Source organism: Tachysurus vachellii, chromosome 3 (assembly GCF_030014155.1).
Source record: "Tachysurus vachellii isolate PV-2020 chromosome 3, HZAU_Pvac_v1, whole genome shotgun sequence".
Taxonomy (NCBI): Eukaryota; Metazoa; Chordata; class Actinopteri; order Siluriformes; family Bagridae; genus Tachysurus; species Tachysurus vachellii.
Genome location: NC_083462.1, coordinates 30,980,187 through 31,007,909, shown reverse-complemented (window position 1 = coordinate 31,007,909; position 27,723 = coordinate 30,980,187). Strand labels below are relative to the sequence as shown.

The following is a 27,723-nucleotide window of genomic DNA, read 5'->3' as shown; positions in this document are numbered from 1 at the left end:
TTCATCCCTCAGAGTGACAGATAAGGTGAGTGAAGACACGACAAAGAGGAATGAGAAGGAGAGTGACAAAGCTAGGGAGAGAAAAAGACTGCAAGTGAGTCAAGGAAGAGATCTTAAAAAAAAAAGTGATTAATTAAAGGATCATGGTTTGTGGGAAGAGCCAGGAAATACTTATCGACGGATTGTTAATTACAACAAACAGGTTCTGAGAACAAACAAAATACTCTGTGAAGCATCTAAAGCTGCCGGATCAGCCCTGGCGTGAAGCAGAGTACTGTAGCTGCAGAAAATTCTAAGCAACATGATACAGAACGAAACATCTGACATTTAAAGTTCACTATTTAAATGCTGTTTAATCAGCAAGACAAGAAGTATATTAGAAATGAATTAGATGAAAAGTTTTAACTTTTGTAATTTAACCAGTAAGAGGAGCTTTGGGGAAAATAGGAGATTCGCTATTAATTAACTTCCAGAACACTGGAACTGCTTATATACTAATGGAAGTGTGTGTGTGTGTGTGTGTGTGTGTGTGTGTGTGCGTGTGTGTGCGCGCATTGTTTAGTTCCATCTTGCCTTTTGATATAAATCCGTACTACAGAGTACATGATTTAGATTACAGTGACCCCTCGGGCATGTTGCTATGACAACCTCCAGCTACACTGGTTCCTGTGCATAAGGCATCTGCGTAGCTGTGTGTTGGGCCTGAATGACTGACAGTGAGGCTGGAGCGAGCCAGGCTCTGTATAAAAGAGCGAGTGTGAGAGACGAGAGATAGTGAGAGGTGCTCGTGGATGACTCACTCTCCGTTCTTGTGTTGCGCACCACTCACCCGGCCATTAATCACAGAGACTCCCTGCGGTGCGAACGGTCCACGGACACTGCATTAGCCTTAGCTACATAACACCCACGGTCTGTCTCCCAGCTAATTTATTCGCCTGACATTGCTTCTGACGACAAGCGCTGGAAACAATATTAGATACATTTATTTATTTTTTTTTTGGAATAATCACAATCGTAGCTACAGACTTCAGGATAACGTAGACGAAGGCAAATATATAATAAGTTAAATTAGGTCTTGACTCTTTCTGGATTAAGTGCTGCTCAAATATTGATATTAAATTAAAAAGAATAACCAAAGATTTCCATATTTGTTATATATATATAATCGAGTCCCTGAACAAAACCACCACCACGCTTTTCCCTGTTGATGAAGAAGAGGAACAGAGAGCACTTAGAGTGAAGTACCGTCTCAATCTAGTTTAGTTAATCTATGTATCTTGAATATAGTTGAAGAAAAGCAGGGTTGGAAAAATATGTATAATATTTGTGTTGAATAATATAAGCCATAACGAGGATCGACCGTTTTCAGAAGCCGCTCAAAGCCTTTGGTTTTCATCCGTCGTTCACTGATGCGTATTACATCTTTTACCAGGTAAAATGTCTAACTAACTAATGCTGAAGTGCTCTGAGAAAACATAAGCTGAGGATTTGCCTACACTTGGTTATTATTGGTGTGTTTGTGTATCTGTCAGGGAGAGGGCCGGCTAGAATAACATGTGGTTGATAAAACAACAAAATGTGTTAGGCGTCACGGTAAAGATCACGGACGGATCAGGTGATCTCTTTAGAAAAACAGTGAGGAGGCATTTTAATCGCTCATTATATAAAGTCATTACATCTGAAGCTGCCGCCGCTGGTTTTTTATTTAAATTCTCATTACAAATCCGGAGGTCCGGTGTCTCAGGTTTATGTGTACATTTCCATTTGTTCCTGTGTGTGCGTGTGTGTGTGTGTGTGTGTGTGAAGGATGACATTACAGTGTGCTTGTTGACTGTTATGAGCACTCAGCGTAGAGAAAAACACACCTCAGGTTGCTACTGGCAACCAATTCCCAGTACACACTGTGCAAGATATAATTAGTCAAGCTTAAGCTCCAACACCCCCTCCCCAACACACACACACACACACACACACACACACACACACACACACACACCTTCCTACACCGTCTGACCAGAGAATGTAAGAGGAGTTCATTGAGTGTTTCGCCATTTTAACACACAAATTAAATCCTCCTTGTGAAATACGGTCTATACGTATAGAATAATCCAAAAATCCTGAATATTGTACTACAAAAAAAAAAAAAAAAAGACAATAATAGAAGCCCTCTGTTTTAAGAGTTGATAAACTTTATACAATCCTGGACATTTCAATTTCAAGGTCATATTAATAAACTAAAGAGGGTGAAAGCGCTGCTTTTTATTTTGACACAGCCTTCAAGTTATCATTATATCACCTCCCTTAAATCATTGAATTATTTACAAATATTAAATTATGTAATGATCATATCTTTAGATTCTCCTGGCAGACTTAGAGAGACATGCACCTTGTCTTGTCTCACCAAAACATCTGGACTCAACAGCATCATTTATTGGCCCAAAGCGCCATATGATTGACATGTAAAGCAACCAATCACAGTTCGTTTTGTTCGGTATAATGTTTAAGGGCATGACAATGTAAAGTCGCTACAAACAGACTGGCATGTAATCACAGATCTTTCCTTTATGAAAGCTGTGCAAATGAACAAACCTGTGAACTTCACATCATTTGGAAAATCCAGTGTTTAGCTGATCCACATGAGCGTCACGACGGCTTTGTTTCAAGGAGGAACGTTGAAGTGCGACACACACGTCATCTGGAAATCCAGTAGTATCCAATCAATCAGATGACAAAGTGCTTCCAATTTTGTGTGCCAGATGCATTAGACACTTAGTCAACAGCTCATGATACGAAGTCCGAGGCTGAGATTACCAAGTACCAAGACAATGGGGTTTTTTCCAGGTCTTTTTAAGGTGGTTTTCACAGTGGATATGTTTGTCTTGTCTTAACAGATATGTCGTAAATCAGCTAAAACACACACACAGGTTACTTTTCTTCATTAACAAGTGCATAACCGAGTACAAGTTGCATTCATATTCGTGAGAATAGTAGCATGCGGTTCTTGGGTTCAGCACCGGGCTGCGAATTTCCACTCCACCTTAATAAATATGACTAGTTCTACAACAATTGTCTAATAATAGAAAGTTTTCCATACTAGTATACAATCACTTGCTATACAATATTAAAAAAATATTAATTAACATAGAGAGGCCTGGTGTAAAATCTGGTGTAGACATGAACTGGACCAAGAAGTATCCAAGAAGTAAAAAAGTAAAGTAATAGTCAGCATTAGAAAAGAGAGAAACTTGTATCTTGGTTAACTTGTGTTTGTTGCTGAGTCATACTACACTTGTGTGTGAGTAGACATGACTATAAATGGATAAATAGGTAAATAAAAATAGAAAAATAGTTTATTTATCCATTTATAGATAAAAGTCAGAGTTCTGAGAGAGAGAGAATTTTTTTTTTATTTGAAAAACATTCAAATGTCTAGGACAGGAGGTCTTCCGAAGTAAGTGTTGGGAAACTGAGTATTAGAAAAAAATGGTCACTGCAAATCATCCTCATCGACAAGGTGGAAAAAACTCAAAAACTTTAAAATCCAGTGGAGGGACATCCCTTAAACGCTGGTGTTCGTTCATCCAGGACATTTCCAGAGACATGTAGAATCTGGGCTAAGGCTCAGGGACAATCTTCTTGTGGCTTGTTAGTTATTGCGGTTACTAGGACACTCTCTCATTGCCACCCGACTGTAGCAACAGCTGAGCGCTTAACAGCAGTTGTAAGAACAGCGTAGATTGAGAATGCAGTTACTCAGCTACTAATATCAATAATCCAACAACAAGCTGAGCAACAGTTAAAGCACCGATGTGCAACAGTTAAAGCACCGATGTGAATCAAACCAATGTGACATGTGACAATCAAACCAATGTGACATAAATAAATAACCCGGTGCGTCCTCTTTATATCTGAGCAGTACCGTTTCAGAACGTTCACTACCAGCCACCCGTACATCTCACCAAACAATACACAATACCACTATCAGAGGCACAGATATAGAGGCACCAGATGCACACAACAGTCTTTGTGCAACTGGAGAGAACACAAAACAGCTACATATGCAGACACGCAAAAAAAAAAAGAGATTTATAGAAAAACAGGTGACAGAAATCAGACGGCAGCATTAAGCATGCAATCAGTTCCAAAAGTATTGGCACCCCCATCGGTGCAGCATTTCAATAAGCCGATTACACCCGAAACACCTAAAAAATTTTTTACCTTGCTTACTAAAACTGCCAGACACTGGAACAGTTTCTTTCCCCGGGCAATCACCCTGATCAACAACTCACCATAATTATATTCACTACTTCTTATCATAAGTACTGCATTATCAGGACTGTCAATCATCAAATCATCTGTATATTACACACTGCTGCTGCTGTATATTGTACAAAAGCATAATATTGCACAATATTGCTATTTGCACTCCCACACTTTATGTACATAACTGATCGCTCATATTCTATATTCATATTTTATTCATTCTATATTCATATCTTATACTCATACTGTTTATATTGTATCTCATCATCTGCATTGTTTTCTTGTTTAGTTTGTATAGTATAGTGTTATTTATGTCTGTACTTTTGAGAGTCACAAACTGCTGGAACCAAATTCCTTGTCCAATCAATCTTGTGCTGGAACCAAAATCCAAATTTCAAATTCCCTTGGCCAATAAATCTGATTCTGATTCTGAAAATGGACTTAACTATATAACAGGCCACATCAAGTACATTCATATTAGTGATGTGATGATCTGGGACTGAATCTGAGAATAATATCTTGTTCTTACACTTACCAAATGAGACACTCAAGATAAGGCAAGATTTTTTTTTACCCCCTTTCACTGCTCCTTTTTTCCCCCCTGTATGAATTCTGTACATTTTTACTGGTTATGCATTTTTTTTTTTTACCCCTCCAAACTATATATCTTTTATATTTAGCATTTGAAGACCAAACTACTCCATTTACAGTCAACTCAAAAAAGGCAAAATAAACATCCTGGGTTGTCCTGCAATTTGCTTGGTGTGTGAACCAGTTTTTAGTGTATGTGAGTGACTCCAATATTTTGTCCTTAAAAAAATCTTCAGCGACTCTATTAAGCTAAGAGAAAATGAAGACTCAGCAAAACCGAGAGATCAAGGGCTCTCTTTAAAGATAATGACTTCACAATAAAACCAAAGTTGGTCAAGCATAAATTTATTCTAACGTATTCTATTGTTTATAAATCAGCACACGTTCTACAATGATGACTTTAATAGGTTAATAAATATGAAGGGTAAAGACTTTTTTCCTCCTAACTTTTGAAGAAAAAAAAAGATCACCGTACAGTATCATCCCAAAAGGAGTCTTTGTGAGTCACTTACCTTTGATACGTTTACATTTATAATAATAAACCGATTTTCTCCTTTCAAGAAGCAAAGAGTTTTCTTTAAGTCTAAATTTGAATCATAATGCAAAGCAAAGCAAAGTTGGTAATGGCTGATTTGAAAGGAAAAGCAGAGGCTTGATGCATGTTCTGCTCTCCGAGGAATAGGGTCAAAAATTTAAAAATGAATTTGCTGAGCACTTGGAGCAAAATTATTGATAGATTATAAACAGATTGGTGAAAATCTGTGAAATTCCCACTCAGAGAAGAAGAGCCATTTATTTTCTGTAATATCAGCCAACTACAGTCTCCATCTTTCCTTTTCCCATTCAAGAAACCATAATCACAACAATCTCCTAAAACCCTAGCTCATTCTTAAATCTGTCTCACTTGTCCTGCTCTTTAAAAGCTTGAAAAGCTGTTTTGTTTACTGTGCCTGAGAATCGATAAATGATGACGTGAAAATTCAGCCTGCCGAGACAGCTAAACATTCACAACCGGTATTTTCATGTGTCTCCATGCTCTCCGCTGTTCACCAGTGACAGCACCAGACACATCGATCACAAGTTAAAGTGTTGTATATTAAGTAAAAGGTATCTTCACCACCTCAACCTTTTGTCCAGCATTCCTGTCTCTCGGTTTAGTCTCCTTTGCCGACCAGAGACAACACACACACCAACGGTCCTCATAAAATGCAGTGGATCAAAAAGGTCAGCTTGGCACACCAACACATTTTCTCATTTTTTTTAAGTTTCAGATTCAGTCTATCATCATCATTCATATCTAAAGTTGCCGTAATAGAAAAGACAAAGCAGCTTATATCAGGGGTACGGTTACGAGAGACTGTACAGGATAGAAATATAACAACAGATTGTGACGACCAAGTGAGAAAGTGCAATCTTTAGCTTAGACTAATAGCGTACGACGTGTTTAACATCAGAAAGACAGCGAGAAGGTTTCGACGGAATTAGAACAGTTTCCATCACATGTTCATCCATCAGGTGCATCCTATTTCCATCCGAATATCACACCAGACCAAAATATTTTTCTCTTTCAGTTCAGCATCAGTGCTGTATTTGGTCTAATGAAGACCAGACGTGTTTAACCCTTTAGCCTTTTCGAGAAGCACAGAGCACTAAAGCAGACATAAAAGAAACCGGAATTCAGACATGAACTAGACCATCAGCTTACCTTCATCTACCTTTAAACCCATCTGAATACCTTAGTGTGACTAACTAAAAAACAATTGACCTTGATAATGTTATATATTCACTACATTACATGGTGCAAAAATTTAATTTCTAACAAAAATCAAGAATTACACACAAACAATTTTGCATTCTCGCAATTCTAATCCGTCTCGAAAACAGCACAGCATATTTTTTTTTATTATAAATTATTTTTATTATCGTTATGTGAAAAATAATTGGCACAAAATCTGCGTTTGTTATAATTTGGCTAAACTGGATACAAGATAAATATAAACCACAGATAAGTTACATTTGCTTTCGACTGTACGATCGCTCCAATAATTTTAACAATATCATGGAAAATAAAGTTAAATTTGGAGACACAAATCAAATATTCTGCTACTTTGGACTGAATTTTATATCTCTGAAATGATCTTATAATGTCTGCTAGCAAAAAAATATGCTGTCTTTCTTTTTATGTTTGGTCTTTCCTTTCCATGTCATATGTGAGGTTCTTCCTTGTTCTTCTACACTAAAGCTTCAACTGGAGAAAAAACATGGTGTACTAAATGATGCTGAACTGAATTTCTGGCTGGAAATGAAACTAAAAACGAATAAATACATAATAAAGGTTTTTTATAGATCAATCTAAGAGATGGTAGGTTTATATCAGGTGTATAAAGATGTACACAATACAGCAGATGGTGATGCAGATAGTCAGAGGAACCATAGCAGGTTCCTCCTGATCATTTCTTAGACTTAATGGAGAGTCCTGAGGCTCAAGGACGATACAAACAGGATTTTTTACTCCATCATTATGTGTGTACAGATTGAAATCATTGAGTAAAAGCATGTATTTGTCCTTTTCTCACCTTCTCTACGTTGTCCACGGTGAAGTCGGCGGTAGTCGCTGCTGTCCTAGCCGGTGTCTCCATGCTGTCTGTAAGCGCCGAGCCAGAACAGGCGAACATGACAGATACTCAGTCTTCCGTTTGTTTGTTTTTAAAACTCGTAGATTTCAGGTTATTTCTCTTCTTTCGATGATTTGTCAGCGACACGTTTATCTATCTGAACAAGAACCTCGGATCTTCAGCTAGCGAGTGAGCAGCTAGCATTGCTCAGCCATGTTGTTTTCTATTCTACTCTAAACGCCCAAGGTCTGGACCTCTGTCTCTGTGTGTCCTCATTATAGGGCAGGTTTCCGCATTAGTATATATGAAGGTATTGAAATGTTCATAAAAAATAAGACTGCTTCTATTCTCAACAGTGCCGTGTGTCTACAAACCCGTGGTGGTGCCTGTGCCTCCTCCTCCTCCTCTCTTTCTATGTCTCTCTCTCTCTTTCTACGTCTCTCTCTCTCTCTCTCTCTCCCCAATCCCTACAACAAGTGTCCTACATGCAAAAAAGAATTTCTTCCGAACCCTGTTCAGCCCTGTTCAGTGCTCTATAAGTCATATATTTTGTCTAATTACAATTTCTTTCCATACTATTTATTTTCTTTCCATAAAACCATTAAACCTATTTTCATTCAGGCAACTTCATTGCACATTCATCTTTTAATGGTCCATCATATTGCATTCTGGGAATGAGAGTTTAAAAAATATATATATATATTTTTGCAATGTAGCCTAATGGTGACCCCGTGTGATATTTCACCAGCATTGCATGTGTGTTAATGTGTGGTCCTACATTATAAAGCAAAATGTTTGTAGACATCTGCTTAACACATCCACATGGGCTTGTTGCTCATCCTTATGGTTCATTTCAACCATATATAGCTGTTGCAGTACACAGTGAAATGAGACAACGTTTCTCCGGGATCATGGTGCTACATAACACAAAGACAGAGCTAAGGACTTAGTAAGTAGTCCTAGCCACATAAAGTGCATCTGTGCAACCTGGTGCAAACAGTGCAGGACAAGACAAACAAGACAGGTGTCCAGAGACTTGTAGTCATATAGTGTATAAACTATACACTGTGATTTTGTTTACATTGGGGAGTATGTGTAAAAGACAGAAATGTCGATCAGAGATTATTTTGTATTATACCATTTGGAAAGCATTTATTTTGTCACAGGTCCTTTAAAGCCTGATCTATTTTATACCTAAAATAAAGTGCACAATAAAAAAGAAGGTGTGTAAGTATTAATAAATCAATTTGAACATATTTAGTTTATATTCTCTAATCTATTGAAGTGTTTCAAATTTAAATCAGATTTTAAACCATGGGAAAACAAATGCATCACTATTAATAAAGAATAGCTTCTGTGGTGAGTTTTAATAGGTTACTTAAACAAGCTATATTAAAAAATAATAATAATAAAACATTTAATTTCATCAATCTAAAACATTTTTAGATCAATCTTAATTTTTTTTATAAAAATATAAATAATATAAATAATATAAATATATATATTTGTATTAGTTTTGATGTATATATTGCAAGGATGACATTAAATTAGATTACATAAAATTACATTAAATAAACACATCTTCCCATTGATTATTAAAATATGAATGTGTTTTTATTTTACTTTTCTGGATTTTCCCTACATAAATCACTAATTACCTTCACACAATCTCCCAGGACCTGAAGTGGGACACTCACATAGACTCCATTGTGAAAAAGGCCCAGCAGAGGTTATACTTCCTTCGTCAGCTGAAGAAGTTCAACCTGCCACAGGATCTGCTAAAACAGTTCTACATTGCAATCATTGAATCCATCCTCTGCACCTCAGTGACTGTTTGGTTCAGCTCAGCCACCAAATTTGACCTCAGAAGACTACAGAGGGTAGTCCGGACTGCTGAGCGAATCATTGGCACAACTTTCCCCACACTCTTCAAGACCTGTACTTCTCCAGAGTGAGCAAAAGGGCAAAGACAATCACTCTGGACCCCTCACATCCAGCACATTCACTCTTTGAACTGTTGCCATCTGGTCGACGCTACAGAGCCCTGAGCACCAGAACGACCAGACATAGGAACAGTTTCTTCCCTCAAGCAATCCATCTGATGAACATTTAACACCATGGAACACACAACACCTAATTGCACATTTCACACTTGCACATTTGTACTATGTATACTTCGATTGCACATTTCATACTTGCACATCTGTACATACATACATACATACATACATACATACATACATACATACATGCATACATACATACATACATACATACATACATACATACATACATACATACATACATATTGTCTATACTGTTTACTTCAATTGCACATTTCACAATAGCACTTTTGTACATACAAATTGTATATATTGTTACTTCAATTGCACATTTTTCTCACACTTGCAAATTTGTACATACACATTGTCCATATTTGTATATGTATATTACTGTACATTTCACACCTGTAAATGTGTACATACAATACAATTTCGTCTATACTGTATATGTTATTCTGTTACACTGTGGAGCTTCTGTCACTAAAACAAATTCCTCGCATGTGAAAACATGCCTGGCAATAAAGCTGATTCTGATTCGTACGTCTTCCTGATAAACATGTATCAAGAATCCTTTACTGCAAACAAGTAAATGTATGCATGACGAGGTATTGTTGCGTCACAGTGTGTGGGCGTGTCAGATCCTAGTAGCCCCGCCCCATCGGCGCTATTTCAGTCGGTCAGTAGTGTATCGCGTTTGAGTCGGTTATAGGGTGTGTGAGTCGGCAGTATTAACATTAACAGCACGGTAAAAGCGTCTGTTATGGACACAGATGTTTCCAGAGTGCTATAATAATAATAATAATAATAATAATAATAATAGAGTGTGTTGCTCAGTTTGTGCACTTTGACGAGGATCTGAGTTTACTGAATTAACAGGAGCAGAAAATTCATCATCATCATCATCATCATCATCATCATCTCATACTACTCCTGCTCATCTTAGTTTTTAATTCCATTACTTTACAGACATGATGCAAACGGAATCTATTGCTCTTTGTATGCTACTCCTCTTCTGCTCTCCTTCATTCATACAAGGTAAGAGTGTGTTTATTAATTTGGGTGTTTAATCATTACAGTTATGGGGCAATACTTGATTGCTCCGACGCAGACTGTACGTATTTCAACTCGAAAGCAAATATCAAACATAACACATGTTAAGCTGAAGTATTGCAGAACTGCTGCAGAAACTACAAGCAAGTCACTAGGACTTAGATAAGTGCCACGTGCGCATGTCATTTTATATAGATGTAAATTATACATCTGCAGTTATATATTATTTCACTATATTGTTCTCTGAGATGAGCTTTGCTAACACACAGATTCAAGTGCCAGATTTTTCCCCCATTTCACGTTCTCTGTTGTTCTTAAAGTAAAGAGTTTAATTGTCCATAGGAATGAAAAACAGATCTGCCATTAAATTCTCTATTTTAAGCCACTTCTGGAGAGCTGAGTTGACTTAATTACAGCCTAGCTCTTCTTCTTCAGCTCTGTGCTGCTGGTTAAGACCTAAAAAGTGATTAGAAGGGAAAATGTGAATCCTGATAACATTACACATTCTGGCAGTCAGAACTTCTGCTTTGCTTTTCAGAAATGGTTAGCTTGAAGGATGGACAGATTTGACCCCTGATTTTGCCACTGGGGTTTATTGTGTGTGTGCAAGACTGAAAAAATGCATCCATCTATACATTTTCTGTATCCTTATGTGGGTTTGTGGGAAGCCTGGACATTCGCAAACACACTTGCACATTTATTCATACACTATGGACAATTTAGAGATGCCAGTCAGCCTATAACATGTCTTCGGACTTGGGGAGGAAACCGGAGTGCCCTAAGGAAACCCCCTGAAGCACAGGGAGAACATGCAAATGGCACATACACACACACACACAAAGGTTCTAAGCACTTAAGAGAAAGAAACCAATTAATATTTCTATGGAATTATGCTATCCCATGCAAACTCATAAAAACAATAATTCTTAATCGTTTAGAAATGATAATTGAGTTTGTGACATGTTAATGAGATAGTTGGGGATATATTGAGATACCTATACCCACTCCAAGTAACATGAGAGAAGAAAAACAAGCATGTGACGGTCGTTTTGATTTTTAACCCTGAAACAGAGGTTCCATTGATTTTTAGTGTTTGTATAGAAACGTGTGACTTGTTTTTTTTCTTCTCCTACGTGTTTGCTCACTTGAACATGAACCTCTTTCTAAATTTATGAACATTGCTACAGAAAAAGAAAACGCTATTACGTCACACACCGTGGAAATATGAGGTGTGTTCACGAATTGCTGTGGTGTCTTTTTTCTCTTAACATGCCATTAAGTCTCACAGAACCCCCTGAGTTTATACGTTAGGTATAATGCTGAGAATGCTTCACACACCACCTTGTGAAGTTTGAGTGTCACGTAGGTGGCTGAGCGAGACTCTTCTGAACATGCAGGGGAACAATCACAGTTTATTTTTAGAGTCGAACCTCCTTTTGTCACACTGCATGTTCGAACTGATTGCCTGCTGACATCTTGTTCTGTCCTTGTTCATCTCATTCTGTCCTCACAACTGGCTTATAAACTTATAACCCCTTTTAAACTTTTATCCATCGCTCTTGTTGTTCAGCGTGATAATAAACTGGTTATATTTTCCATTCTAAATATGGAAATAGTTTATGTGCCATAAGCCTGGGATTTTCTTTTTGTTTGTTGTTTTTATTTTTTTGTTTTTGTTTTTACATGGATGGCTTTGCAGTTTCAGATTTCTCTCTGATCTTCTTTAATGCTAGACCCGATGGTAGAGCATCAAGGAGACTTAAGGTGCTAAACCTGATCAAACAGAAGTTACACTGTCCTTGTTGTTACTTGTCGTCTTTGTCAGCTTTGTTCCTTTCCTTTATTTGCTGGTGCATATGAGGCAATTTTTAGAGCCAGTTCATGTAGGTAATCCAGCTTAGTCAGTATTACTGTGCAGAATTAGTGTTAGATGATTGTTGGAAAGGAAGCATGGACATTATAAATCACTGACTATTATAACTTTAACAAGTAACATCTTATATTTATACTATTTTCTTATTATAAGATTACAATATATCAATACATGATTGTTATATAGACTATTTGTAGAGTTATTTCATCATTTTTCAGCTTAAATTTCACTTTCTCTTCTTCTTCTTCTTCTTCTTCTTCTACTTATTATTATTATTATTATTATTATTATTATTATTATTGTTATTATTATCTGGCAATTGACCATGAAATAGAATATGTATAAGTCTATTTCTAGACATAAATATGTCTAGAAATAGACTTATACATTTTATAAAAAGAAATAGATCTTTTTGGCTATATTCAAGATATTTTAACCTGCTAATATGTTATTCATAATATGTTATGGGGAAGTCGTGGCCTAATGGTTAGAGAGTTTGACTCCTAGCCCTAAGGTTGTGGGTTCGAGTCTCCGGCCGGCCACGACTGAGGTGCCCTTGAGCAAGGCACCAAACTCCCCCAACTTCTCCACGAGCACTGCAGCATAAATGGCTGCCCACTGCTCCGGGTGTGTGTTCACGGTATGTGTGTGTTCACTGCTGTGTGTGTGCACTTTGGATGGGTTAAATGCAGTATGGGTCACCATACTTAGCCGAATGTCACGTCAATTTATTTTTTTGGAATTGTTTATAGTATAAACTTGGTGCCTTAAAAGTCAGGAACCAATGAGAATGAAACCACATATATCTAATTTTGTATTTATTATTTACAATTTCTGCATGTTTATGCTTACGCTTTATGCATTTTTCCACCCACTATATCATGTTTTTGCTCAACGTATTCGTATAAGAAGTATTATTGAAGGGTCACTTAAGCTGCCTTTTTCCATAGTGTGCAATCCTGTGCAGTTATTAACAACACTGTAAAACACACAGTACATTTACAGTAACAGCTAGTGGGTAGATATTGCATTTAATATACAGCGAGGGTCAGACTTTATACTTTCACATATGCACATCCAAAATAACCGACCAAGATCATCTGATTGATCCACAGGGTGAACCAAACATAGAAATGCTTCATGTAATGCACAAAATATTGAAAGCAGGTATTAATATAGTTATGTATTGCATTATTACTGTGTACCCGCTCCTTGTTCTCCTTGTTCAGGTTGAATTTAACGTTTTCTGCACACTCTCTGCAAAGGTTTGTTTACCTTTTACCATCACCCAGCTTCTTTGTCTTTTTTGTTGTTGTTGTTGACATTTTCTGTCCTGTTTGGTCCTACCCAGTATATCCATACACTATGGGAAATTTAGAGTTGCCAGTCAGCCTACAACAGGTCTTGGTGAGGAACCCAGAATACCCTAAGGAAATCCCCCAAAGCACAGGGAGAACCCAAGAGAAAGAAACCAAATAATATTCTATGGAATTATGCCATCCCAAGAAAACTCATAAAAGTAATAATACCCACATATCAGTCAGCTCTCCCCGTCACACAATAGCTACCAGCCAGGGACGGTGAAGGCTAGCACATGCTTCTTTCCAGAGACGTGATTCCAGCCAACTACATCTTTTACAACATTCTGATGAAAGAGCAATCCGCCATCTTCTGCATACTTGAGCTCACAGATGCCTTTGATTGGCTTGTTTTGTTCTGATAGTCAGGGGAGAGACACTCACTCACTCTCACTCATCTTCTACCGCTTATCCGAACTACCTCGGGTCACGGGGAGCCTGTGCCTATCTCAGGCGTCATCGGGCATTAAGGCAGGATACACCCTGGACGGTGTGCCAACCCATCACAGGGCACACACACACACTCATTCATTCATTCACGCAATCACACAGTACGGACAATTTTCCAGAGATGCCAATCAACCTACCATGCATGTCTTTGGACCGGGGGAGGAAACCGGAGTACCCGGAAGAAACCCCCGAGGCACGGGGAGAACATGCAGGGCGGGAATCGAACCCCCAACCCTGGAGGTGTGAGGCGAACGTGCTAACCACTAAGCCACCATGCCCCCCATTTGTGACCAGTGGATGTTTTTTATCCATGCATGCCCACTTAATTAATTAACAAACAAAAGTATTCTAAAATTGTTATTCTAAAAGTTCGTGATGAAATCACTAACGTCATCATATCAAATCACTAGAATGTCAACGGTTTGGTACAACCTCCAAGAAATCCAAATGAAATGTCACACATAACCTCTTCTAAACACATCTATTTTTCACATTATCCATGATGTTGACTGTGTAAAGTTATTGTCTCTCTCACTCCAAGTGCATGGCAAATTATACATATAAAAATATTAACCAGACTCGAACCTCAAATAGTTATATACTGTGTATCACTGTTTATTTAACAAATAAAAAATCTTAAGTCTTAACATTTTGGGGAATGCTATAAAAATTTACATAAGAGATTAATTCATACCATAAAGGTCTTGAAACGAACAGAACTGATTCAGAGATTTGACACGAGTGTAACATAAAACCTCCTGTGGATTACTTTGAGAAGATCACCTGTGTGCCTAAGCAGAGAAAATCTCCATTAATTCAGGGATCGATTATTTTGAAAACTAATGCAGAGAGCGCGACTCCGGTCCACTGACTGCCTACATGGGACAATTTTGTCTTGTTTATGAGGAGGTCCATGCCATTAGCACATGATGTCAGCAGCTGAGTATATGGCCCAGAGTTTATTGATAGTATATTTAGCCTTTTGGTGGAATAAAAGTAAACATCTAGAGATTAAAACCTTGCTGGTTCTGGCCTGTAGGCTGTTTGTCAACACCTGAGAGAAAGACAGACTGTTCTGTTGTTAAAAGCAGAATGCACAGGGAAACAGTATTACTAGTGTTTTACCACCTTAAAAAAAAAACTAAAACTGCAAACAATAAACTAATCAAACATGTTCATTAAAGCAGTTTTTAAAGTAGCTAGTTAGATCATTCTGTTAGCAAAGTATTTGCTAGTTACATTTACGTAGTATTTTGGGATACTATCTTTTATCTAGTATAACAGTTTATATAGTTTGAACTCAGTACTTTATTGCAGAGAATCATTACAATATTATTTCGAATAAAGGCATAAATTCAATACATTATTAACATAATTTCTCTTCTCTGTTCTAGACTGATTGTTGACCTCTTCTCCACTTGTGTTGGTCATTAGTTGAACGCTCTTTTTTTTTTTTTCCCTTATCCGATTTAAATCCTGGTTTCCTCTCAGTCTCCTGTAGTGGTTTGAACTCATCAGATCAGAGAATGTTTGCTGTTTGAACTCGCCTTCAAAGCTGCGATTAACAAAACCGCATGCTAAATGAATGCTAGTGTAAAAGCAGACGTTTGGCCAGGTGCGCATGTCCAGGTGTGTGTATATATATGTGTGTGTGGGGGTGATTGTTGTGATCCGGGAAATGCTTTTTTTTTTTGTGCCACCCCTGTCTCTTTCTGCTTTAGTTTTTTTTCTACATAGATTTTCCCATGAGTTTCTCTTCATTCATCAATTTAATGTACATCTCTCCTTCTGCAAGGCATAGTCTAATCTTTTTACTCTCTGCTTTCCATCACACATGCTTTATTTTAATATCCGTCTCACTTTCACTTCCGTTACCAGGATTTCACACCTCGTCGCTTCTCCTCACTTTCTCAGAACACGTTCTCCTCTCTTCCTTATCTGCTAGAAATAATGCTGCATTTGATTTACCTCCAAAGCGGGAATTATGTCATTTCTACCAACTCTACGATGAAAACTGAGTAGTCAGTGTGATTGTATTTAAAAAGCAAATTTGTCTGAATGCTAATAGACCTAAACCAAATAGGTCAGTTAAGGTCAGTTATACTGCACATACGTGATGCTTTGTTTGTTGTTGATGCTGTGTGCAGCCATGTTGCTTCTGTGGTGTTGGTTAATGATGTCATTTCATTCAATAATTATTTGTTAATTATTCATGTCTATTAGTAAAATGGCCTTATATGGACATTCTGTATGTATGTGGCTAAATGTGCAGAAACACAAATCCTGATAGATAGATAGATAGATAGACAGGTAGGTAGGGAGTGTGGGTGGATAGATAGATAGCCTATGTGTTGCCATCTTAATCATCGTGTGATCCCCAGGCTGGAGAAAGTGTGTGTGTGTAGGTGGATAGAAAGTGCAAGAAGAGGAAACATAGTCATACGAGAAGGACAAAACAAAACACCTGGATAGCGGATGCTGTAACTATACACTGCTGTCAGTATGCCTCTTTACAATCTCTGTAGGCCTAATGTTTCGACAAGAGCACAGGGGTTGCAGTGGTATACTTTAGGTGTATGCGTAGGTAGTCTACAACACATTCAAACACTGATTCTTTTATTTAACTACTGAAAAGAGAGTTTCCCAGTATACTTGAGTGAACAGCATATAATTGCTGCTGATAAATGCGGTCGTTGTGCATTGGATCACTCACATGTGAGCTGTACTTAGTGTGTGTTTGCGTCAGGAGAGTGTAAGCCGTGGTACTCCATCACTCTGGAGAACAGGGGCATTATTGTGGGGCTCAGGGTGTGGTAGATTCGGGCAGTACAGACACACACACACATATATACGCTCTCTCTCTCACTCACACACACACACACACACACACACTTTCCCTGAGGACACTGGCTTGTGGTGTGAGAGAGAGACTGTTTGAGGGAGAGTCAGCTGCTCTGAGATATGTGGTTTTGAGGAATTGTGCTTAGTAAAAAGGGGGAAGTGTTTAACACTGGGAGAAGAACTACTGTCTGTTTTTGTTTTTTACTAATTGGGTGAAATGGCTCTTGTTCCCATTTAAAAAAAAAAAAAAAGATAAGGTCAGTCTACTACTAAAAACCTGCCTTCAACTTTGAACTTTTTTACTACATGCTTCATGTTAGAACAATTTTTTTTTCAGCAGCTTTTTAGTGTATATTATTTCATTTTTCCAAAACACCAACTTAGAATTAGCATTAGCTGCTACGAAGCCGAGTAGAGAAAGCGGTTTCTTGTGTATACAGATGGACAATTGGTGGCCTTTTTCCAGCTGCCCTGAGATGTGACATAAACGGCATGTGTTTCAGAGGAGGCATGTGTTAGCCCTCACTCTCAGTGACTGCTCTTGCGTGACTAATATATTCAATTATTTTTAGATATACAGCTGAACCTGTTAAGTTTCTAGTTCATGTATTTGCATAGTTTGGTTCCGTTTTTTCATTTCACCTTATTATAAAGAGCAGATCTACATTAATTTTTGAGAGATAATCTAGAGTAGAGAGAGGTTTTCTTTTTTGTAACTTATCCTAATCTAAGCCACCAGCTATTTAAATGTGTTAGTGTGCTAATGCTCAATAGAAACCTTCGGGCGATGTGACTCATTTCTCCAGCTGAGAGTTGAGTGATTAGGATTGCTATGTGAGTGGCGTGTTTCTCTATCAGCACTCTAATAACATTAACATGGAGTCACTGGCTTTTCTCAAAATGGTCACAGGAGAGGGAGGGATGGAGGGGAAGAGCGAGGAAATGGGTTACTGTGGAAGACTTGATGTGATCGCAGAGAAGTTGAGGAGGGCAAAAAACGGGAAATGTATATTTTAGAAGGAGAGCAAGTGTGTACTGGTTTAATCTCTGGAGAGCTGCTCTCAGTAACACTGTACCTGACGCCGGATCTGATCGATCTCTGACATTACGGGAATATCGTGATGGACCTGAAATTCTCATCAAGCTTAACGCAAATTATACCAGTCATTTCATCTCCTTACCTTTTTTTGCAATAATGTCCGGTTGGAAAAAGATGGAGTCAAACAAATTAAGGCAAACTTTAGAGACCAGGCATATTGAATCTGCATTTGACTTGTGTGGGAAGTCAGAATAACGTCATTCGAGCTGTACACTGTGAGAAAATACATGGATGCCTCCCTCTTTTTTTTTAAAGCAATGTACTAAATGTGATTGTGTATTTTACTCTTCAGAACAGTTATTTGTATAGTTAGTGTTCTAAATTTATCAAGCGAACATGTCTGTTTGTGGATTGACCGAAAGTATAGACAGCATACAATTGCCGTGTGTTGCCACGTTGTTGTGATGTTACCGAGTTGAAAAGACATTACTAGGTTTGTTCGCTTGGATGCATTTTGCAGGCTTCTGTGATCTCCGCATTGATCGATGTATTGTACAATGTAAGTAGCTAATGTAGGTCATGAATCTTCCAGATGCCAATGACGCAGTCAGTAAACTTAGGTTCAGCGTGTAAGCACTGTGTCATACGAGGATACAGATGTTAATTTGTACTGTTTTTATTTCAATACATTTTATTGGACTGTTAACCTCTTCTTGTTGTTATCTCTAAATCGGAGCAAAACATGAATTTCGTAATTGCAATAATTTTTGGCTGTTCTTGAAGTGAAACATAGGCGCAAAGGTATTGTCTCTTTTTAGATGTCCAAGTGAGCTATAATTGCCCCTGGGGTTTTAATCAGCCCTAGACCTCCATTTGGCTCATTCTTTATTCATCATTTCCAGATAGGACTCATTTCCAATTAGAAACTCCAGATTGTACTAAATAATATATATTACAGGGGAATCTTTAATAGCAGCTTTCTAGTTTTTTGTTCTCTATTGTTCTTCTTGCCCGACTGCCTCTTTAACACAAGTGTATTAAAATAGATTAATCACTCCATTCTCTCCCTCTGGATCATCTCTCTGCCACACACAAACACATGATTAGCCCATTATGCTTGTTCATGAGTTGCTTTCAGGAAGTCATTAGGAAACCATTCTCCTACACATACACACACACACACACACACACACACACACACACACACACACACACACAAGTCCTTGGTTCCCATCAAGTCTTATCTTGTTACAGATTTCTAAAGATGTGATTGACATGTGATTGCAAAATCATGTTATCAGAGCCATGTTTGCCTCTAACCTTGCACCCGTGTGTGTGTGTGTGTGTGTGTGTGTGTGTCCTCAGGTGAGCATGATTCAAACTCTACACTTCTTCAGAACTTCACCATGCTATCCACCTCCTCACCTCCCCAGAGGTCATCCACTACACATCCAGAATCCATTTCAAGTCCTACATTTCTCACTGCTTCCTCCGAGGGAGATCCCTCGGCTAACGACACCCTCAGCCATAACGGTACAGCCAACAGCACAGATGCTCCAGGTGAGGCTTTCTAGGATTCTTTATCTGTATATGATCAAGCCTTGGCAGTTCCACGTATATTACTCTCATGTGTGTAGATCAGTACGAATACGTTTGCATCTTGGTGAATAGCAATTTCGTGTAATAACATAATAATTTTTACCGTTAGCGGCTATACCTCACACGCTATAGACCTCATTCGTATGGACTATCGATGGCCACTGCAACACAAAAACATGTATTAATTAACATTATTGTAATAAAGAAATAGCAAGTTTTTATGCATTTTATTAGAGAAGGGAAGGAAATGAGCATAATCTGATCACTTTACATAGATTCCCCTTCTTGGAATTCTTATACATTTACAGATCTAGCAACTCACAGTGAAAAAGTGAACAGACTTCCTATGACATGAGTGACAGCAGGTATTGGTGACCTAAATGTGGACGTGTCCAGTGATACAACAAAGTTGATCTTTATAGTTGAACTCTATATAAATAAGGAGTGACTGGGTGCAGCGACTACCAATGGGTGTGAAGACAATAGAGGTGTCCCATGATTCGTGGCAAAGACCTCACGATACTTCTCCTTCATCTCGTACGATATGTTGCTTTTCTTTTCTTTTTTTTTTTAAAGCAAACTTTCTACCTCACTTTTTAGTTGCTTTAATCTCAGTCAACATCACCTTTAACACAAAACACTTTCTTCCTTCTGTCTGTGTTTGTTTCCTTCCTCTGACCTTAGAAGGTTCTTTCTTCCCTCTAATCTTGCTTGGATCTTGAGTAGCCTGCTGAACACTTTCCTTTTATTGTCTCACTCGCACGACGACGGCCGCATAAACGTCGGGGCGTTTTATGTAAATTAGCAATAAGCGACGAAGGTACAATGGTGTAGTGGAGTGTTATACACATGTGACAAGTAGCTGTGAGCTTTGTGTCCATGCAGCTGAGCCAGATTCAATGGATCACGTTCTCACAATATTATTATGCACCGTAATCTGTGCTTGTTGCCAAAAAAAATCTGACCTAGAAGAGCCAGTGTTCTTTTAAGGTAAAATAATAAAATATAAAATACTGTGTTTAATTAATACTGAAGTTTTATAAAGAACAAACACATACAGTATACACAAACATTTTTACAGTAAAATCTAAATGAAATAGATCTGTTTATCATCACTGGGTTTGTGTCTATATCCATTTGTATATCCAAGACCTGAGACGAAGAGCAGAGACAGCATAGACCGAGACTGTGAAGCTCGATAAACCAAGAATGTGGTTTGTTGCACAGATAATACATACAGTGTGCACGAAACATTTTATATAATTTAATGTTGATATAACACAAAGATGGTGGCACATCACACATCATGCAAATCATCTGTTTAAAGGCTGTGTGAATCAGGTAAAGACTGTTAGTCGTCATTTTCTTGCAACCTAGTAGAAGTGTGTGCTGCAAGGCTGACCTAAATTTAAGGAATGTGTGTGTAACTGTAAATGCGTACTGCAGACTCTAATTTGTTGATCCACCGAATTGTTAGGCAGCATAAGCCAAGCAGTACACAATTTGTGAAACAATAGGATCAAACAGACCTGGGCACATAGAATTGCAAAAGAGGCACAGTAAATCTATGCTAGAGCGATAGCTATGGGGCGGAGGGGCTGGATGCGGGAGGCAGTGTGACAAAAGGCAGTGTGAGATTTTACAGGAAGGTGAGAAGGTTTGAAGCCTGATGACGTTTCTGTTGCTTCAGTTCATTTGCAAGTGCGGAAAAGCACCTCGTCAGCACTGAACAGTGCACCACAACATCTGTTGGCGCGCACACACACACACACACAAACACACACACAACTCGTATGTGTATGTGCTATCACACTGTTTACACTCAGTTTTAAAAGAAGAGATGCAAGCTAAGGGGTCCAAGCACTACATAGCACCACTCTCGGAAAAAGTTTGTTCTCCCTAACGACATGGTCTTAAATATAGCTGTCATGATGTGTGTTTATATAATGAAGCATTGCAGATATATGATGTCGCAATCCTTTTATTTCGCAATCAATTTAAAAACAATGTGTGACTTTAAATCATTAGTCTCGGAAGAATGGAGACAAACTAATTATAATTTTCTGGCTGCTTCAAGAAAAGGTGCTTAACTAAATGACCTGGTTTTGTTTAGGAACGCTAAGCTCTTTATGGAGTTTTTTTCTGTCACAAGGGTCTGTGTGGATGTTACTTGCCAAGTGGTTTAATCTGATGAACAGCCTAGGAGGATATGGGAAAATAAATTTAAAATGGCAGAAATAAAACAACATGGTGGAAAATCAACGTAATTCGGTGCAGAAATTGCAAGTGGATATATACCTTGATATTGGTATTGGCAAAAGATGGGATTGGGATGTGGTAGCCTAGTGGTTAAGGTGTTGGGCTACCAATCGGAAGGTTGTGAGTTTGATTCCTACATCCACCAAACTGCCACTGTTGGGCCCCTGAGCAAGGCCCTTAACCCTCAATTTCTCAGTTGTATAAAAATTAGATAAAATGTAAGTCGCTCTGGATAAGGGCATCTGCTAAATGCTGTAAATGTAAGATGCAAAATTTGGCAAAATATTATGGCCAGACTATTGGCTCTATGCTCAGGCATCATGACAACTTTTTACCATACACTTTAGGGGTTGCTCAAGATTGCTGGCATTGAATACGAATAAGAACACCAGCGAACACAGTAGGTGAACACGCACCTTTGGTGCTTTGGCTCCTAATGACTCCTAACACTGGGTTCATTGTGTGATATTTTTTATTTTATTTATTTTTTAATTTACTACTTAAAAATACTACTACGTGTACTGATTGATTTCATCTATAAGTTCATATGTAACCTTGTGATTTTTACCATTAAGGTTTTCCCACAGAAGTTGGTGGACCTACAGTGACTACTCTTGCACCTACAAACAAAACAAACACTCCAGGAAACCTAACAGACAGCCAAGACGGGGCTAATCTTTCAGCCGGAGATAACCAGATAACCTCAACAACATCCGACACAACACTATCCACCAATGCCACTACACCTTTGCCCAAGGGCGAGCCTAAGACGAGCACCTCAGCTCCCCCTAAAGCCTCGCAGACACCTTCTGCCTCCACCAGACCTCAGATTACCACCAGCCCATCGGCAACAACCACTCAAAGCCGGGGTAAATCTTCGACTGTTACCACCAAAGGCACATCCATGCCAACCACCACTGCAAACACCATTACAGCTACCACCACTACGACCACAACTACCCAACCCACAGAGTTTAGCAGCACTCCTGTCTTGGCGAAAGCTCGTGTAGACACTCCTTCTGAGCTAAATGTTGGAGACAGCACTGAAAGTGAGTTCTTCACTTATTGCTCTTTGACTTTTTTTGGCTTTTCTGTTGCAGCATGGATTCTCTTTGTGCCAGTGTGTGCTTGACTATTTGTTCTAACATGATGAATGAAGTAACCTCCTATTCATCGCCCTATTATCACAGTGCAGCCACACACAGACACACAAACACACCGCTTTTTGTAACTGGGGACTCTCCAAAAAACCTATAGCTAGCACTTGGGAAAAGCTAATTGTGTGTGGAGAACAAGAGTGTGATTATAATGTTGGAGGCTTTGAGGCTGGTCTGGGCCAGGGACGTCTTTACGCTGACAAAACAAGTGAACAGACGGAGCTTTGTTCCCTTGCCAACTTGTATCAATATAGCACACACACAAACATTGATATACTGATTTATACAGTAAAGATTGATACTGTACAACATGTGGGGAAAAGAGTTGGCTCAGTTATGCGGTGTATCTTTGTGAAATTGTGCCTTATGCACACAAACTTAGCAGTGCAGGATTAATAAAGTGAACCAGCAAAGGGGTTATGGTTAACAGGACCGCCCTGTTTTAATCCAGACCAGAAAGATTATTAAATCTGCTCCAGACTGGCAATACTGGTTCAGCCAAATTCTGGTAAACAGCCAAAAATCAATAAATGAAAAATCGAACCTTGATTTTTTTTTATGCCAGTGATGTACTTTCGAATCTCTACTTATAGAAATACAACTGAATAAAAAAAACAACAATATGGAAAGGTTTTTATTTATAGAACCTCTTAACCTTGATTTGAAAGGAGCTCACCATGAGATTACTGTGGATTGAACCACTCAAAGTTTTTGACAGCTTTGGAAATCCTAAGGACTACAATTGCACTGCAATTGCTAAAAAACGTTTTGCTCTCAGTTCGTAACTTCTTGTATCGGACTGAAGTCATTAACTGTTCAATGGTTAAGTTAAGGCTATATGAGCATCAGTCATTTTTGAAGTTTCTCATAAGGTCCTGTTTACACATTTAGGACTTTTTTAGAAATAGTGTGATTTATAAATCGTGTCACCCAGATGAGGATGGGCTCCCCTTTGAGTCTCAAGGCTTCTTACTTTATATCCAAAATCTATATATTTCTATAAAGCTGCTTGCTTTCTTAAAAGAGCGATGTAATTAAAATCGATTTGAGCCTGTAAAGTTTTTATTAAAGCTTCTGTTCTCTTTTACTTCATGTCATAATGTAAAGAATTCAATAAAATGTAGATTTGTTCAGAATTGACCTAATATTTTTCCCCTTTTCCAATCTTCTTGTTTTTTTTCCCCCGGCTTTTGTGCACTGTTGTGATCTCCAGATCCTAGTACATCAATGGATCCTCTCTTGGCCGGCTTGGTGTCCATGTTTGTCGTGAGTGCTGCCATTGTCTCTCTTCTAATTTTCCTGAAATTCAGACACAGGAATGAGCGTCCAGAATTCCGCCGACTCCAGGATCTCCCCATGGTGGGTCTTAGTTCTAGAAGTCATTCAATCTGGCTGTGAATTTTAATGGAATCAAATCAAACTGTCTTTACCATGAATTCCAAAATATTAATAAAACATGGTATTTTTTTTAAAGCTATATTTTATTTAAAGCTATATTTCTTTTTTGTGTTCTAGGATGATATGATGGAGGACACACCTCTCTCCATGTACAGCTACTGAGTGGTCCTAAAAACCCTTAAAAAACCTTGAATGACTCCCAGGCCTCCTTTGATCTCTGTCATTACAAACACCTATTTATATCCCTTTTCATTCTTTGTCCAGTTCCTAAACTGAAACGTGAGCTTAATTATCCAGTCATGAGTTCGCAGTTGGAACTGAACAAGAACCGGGTTGAGCGGCTCTGATTTAGAGGACATTTAAACTGTCGCTGTTTGTTTTTGTTTTTTTTTTTGGAGGCATAAGGTCACGCAGACATTCAAGGTCTCAGGCTTTATGGCAAATTTCATTTATAATAGACAGAGAGACACATTATATTAACATTTAAAACATGAAATCGAGGTGTGTTCATTTAGTAGGCTGCTTAGCTTTATCTGTATCATTTGGAATCCCTCACAATGAGGGTTCCTGATGATATGGTATTTAAATACACTCCACCCCAGATCCTTCTTCACTCAAAACTCATTACTTAAAATTACACAAATTCAATAAGTTGCTTATTATGTCAAATAAGTATTTGGGATAACCAAAAATGAAGACCAAATGAGTAATGTGCCTTTTAACGCAAAATTTTAATGCTCCTGGTTAGATATTGTGAGTGTGTGTGTGTGCGCGTGTGAGGTGTGTTAGCTATGTTGTATTGCAGTTTAATCACGTTTAATGCCGCAGACCAAACGATACCGAGTTGTATAGCAATGGTGGAATTTATTAACCGCTTGCTCTGAGACGCTAATGAGACTCTCCACGCTAACACGTACACTTGGAAGTTAAATTTGTTAAGCTTATAAATAAGACACTGAGACAGTGCTAACTATAAAACTTAAATATCTGGTGTGCTACAAGTGCCTAATTTAGTGTTGCTAATTTATTTACTGGAACATTTTAATAACAAAACAAAAAAACATTTCCCCATTCACACATGCCATGATGTTTTTCTGTGTGTGCGTGTATATATATATATATATAGGTGTGTGTTATGGTTGTTGCTGATGTGGCTCTATACATGATTTATCTAGTAGGAAACATTCTCTAGGAAATTTCTCTGAAGAAATATTTTTCAACTGGTAGACCAATCGACTGTTAATCAGACACAGAAGCAGGGCAGTATAATTAATTTAATTCCATTCGAAGAACAAACTGACGCCGATACTTTATTTGTCGTGCTGGTATTTAGGGTTTTAAGTTTTAACCGAATATCGGATTCATTCATTTAGTCAAGGCGAAAGATGAGGTGAAATATTTTGCTCAGTGCTCTGATAGTCACTGCGGTGGAATTGCGTACACGCTAAGGAAGCTGTTATAAGATCACAGTATGACATTTTTAATTAGGGTTGTTGGTTTCACGCCACTGGGAACAATGACGAGAGAGAAGCTTTGATGCGTAGATGTTTACTCTGCTGCCTGGTTCACAGTTTAGGTGCTTGCTCTTTAGTCTGTCATCAGCTTTAATGGAGATTGAGTCAAGCAAAGCCATAAATATTGCGGTCAGTTATTAAAAGAAAAGGTCACACTTTTTCACTTTTCTGCAGTGTGTGTGCTGGCAGAGTGAGTACATGGTGACAGTAAGTGTGTCGTCAATGAAAGTTTGAAAAGTGAATCATCCTGTTGGACAAAATGACAACGCATGTAGTATGTCGTACAGCAGATGCACACCTTACACGATTGACAGTCTTTAAATGTGCAGGAAATCTTACTCATGGGATTGAAATGATCATCCTTTAGGAGTGACCTAGCAAAAAAAAAAAGTTTGTATTGACAAATCGCTTGTATTCATTAAAATACGCCAACATGCCTGTGTGTGAAAGTGATGAATGTGCTTACAGCACAACTGTGTAAATTTAGTGTCGCTCATTTCCACTTGAAATGTCAGCTTTCACATTCACACAGTAAATAAAACTGTCGTTTTGTGTCTTTGCAGTTTTTAGGTTGTTCGTTTGCACTTTATTTTGGGGTGGGTGTGTGTGTGTGTGTTTCGGGTAGGGGGTGTATTATTTTGGGAAGGTTTTAGTATTGTCAGAATAACTTGTGTAGTCTTTTACTTTTTTCTTTTCATATTGTGAACGTGAACCTGGTTATAATATGAAAGATTGGTGTTGTGTAAACATGCACTCTTGGAAGGTGGTGATTACGTGGCGGGTAGACGGCTTCCTACGTCACAAATTCTGGACCCAGCGCTGACATTTGTAATTAAGTGTCCATCATTTTGTATTCCGTAATGATTCATCACATTACAAAAAATTCACTTACATGTTTGAGCAGCTGGATCCAGGACGAGTCTGTGCTTGTCTGAACTAAGACTGCTCCTGTGATCGAAGAGTAGGAGGAGGAGCAACATTGGAGGCAATTCAACATTAAACACGCCACACCGAACCCTTCTAAGTTTACATGAGTGTTAAAGCCTTTCTTTCTTTTTCTTTTCTTTCTTTCTTTCCCATTATCGCTCTCATCCTTGAGGTTGACTCACGTGTGGTTGCTGCACGAGTTACACAAGGCTGAAACGGAAAATGTAACATCATCAGGCACTGCTTGTCCAGGCCATTTTTATATTGTTTAATCTAGTTAATTCAGCAACATACAACGACTGACTGCTTTTAAAATCTCCTGCTGCATTTACATCGAACCTTATTATTGAACATTAACACCAAGTCCCATGGCTGATTATCATGTTCAGTTTGTTCATCTCTAAAACTGAAATTAAAGGTGTCCATGTTAGCAAAGCTAACATACAGACTCAACAACAGCAGACCTTTCTCTGATGAAGTTATTAGAAGCATACATTGTGTGTCATGTCTCTCGTGGATTTCTGCTTTATGTGCCAGAAGTGCTGTTTTCATGTTTGATGTTCCAAATGTTTTTTTATTAAATTTCTTAAAAACATCAAACTCTTTGTCTCGTCATTTTGACACTAAAATTTGTTTGGTGACTCTTGCGTGTTGGATGGATTTATATGGCCTATAATTATGTTCTCAAACAAAGAAATAAAAGGAAAAATTCTAAATTACTCTAAG

At 38.2% G+C, this 27,723-nt stretch overlaps 2 protein-coding genes across 2 annotated transcripts in view; one reads left to right on the top strand and one right to left on the bottom strand.

Annotated features, from left to right (window-relative positions):
- ipo13b (importin 13b) overlaps positions 1-8,057 on the bottom strand; it is a 43,671-nt gene extending 35,614 nt beyond the window's left edge. Inside the window, exon 1 of the mRNA XM_060866743.1 lies at positions 7,431-8,057. Coding sequence (XP_060722726.1) covers positions 7,431-7,529 — 99 coding nt within the window. The 5' untranslated portion in view covers positions 7,530-8,057. The remainder of the gene's footprint in view (positions 1-7,430) is intronic.
- A 2,161-nt stretch (positions 8,058-10,218) lies between these two features.
- On the top strand, positions 10,219-27,597 carry LOC132843436 (uncharacterized). The gene is made up of 5 exons (XM_060866742.1): positions 10,219-10,567; positions 19,509-19,703; positions 22,577-23,050; positions 24,372-24,517; positions 24,674-27,597. Exons 1-5 carry the CDS (start codon positions 10,501-10,503, stop codon positions 24,716-24,718), a joined length of 927 nt encoding a protein of 308 aa, XP_060722725.1. The 5' UTR covers positions 10,219-10,500; the 3' UTR covers positions 24,719-27,597.
- The last annotated feature ends 126 nt before the right edge of the window (positions 27,598-27,723 follow it).

Coding starts and splice junctions, on each gene's coding strand:
- LOC132843436 (XM_060866742.1), top strand. CDS start 10,501: ATGATGCAAACGGAATCTATTGCTCTTTGTATGCTACTCCTCTTCTGC. Junction 23,051..24,371: donor TGTTGGAGACAGCACTGAAA/GTGAGTTCTTCA, acceptor TGTGATCTCCAG/ATCCTAGTACATCAATGGAT. Junction 24,518..24,673: donor GACTCCAGGATCTCCCCATG/GTGGGTCTTAGT, acceptor TTTGTGTTCTAG/GATGATATGATGGAGGACAC.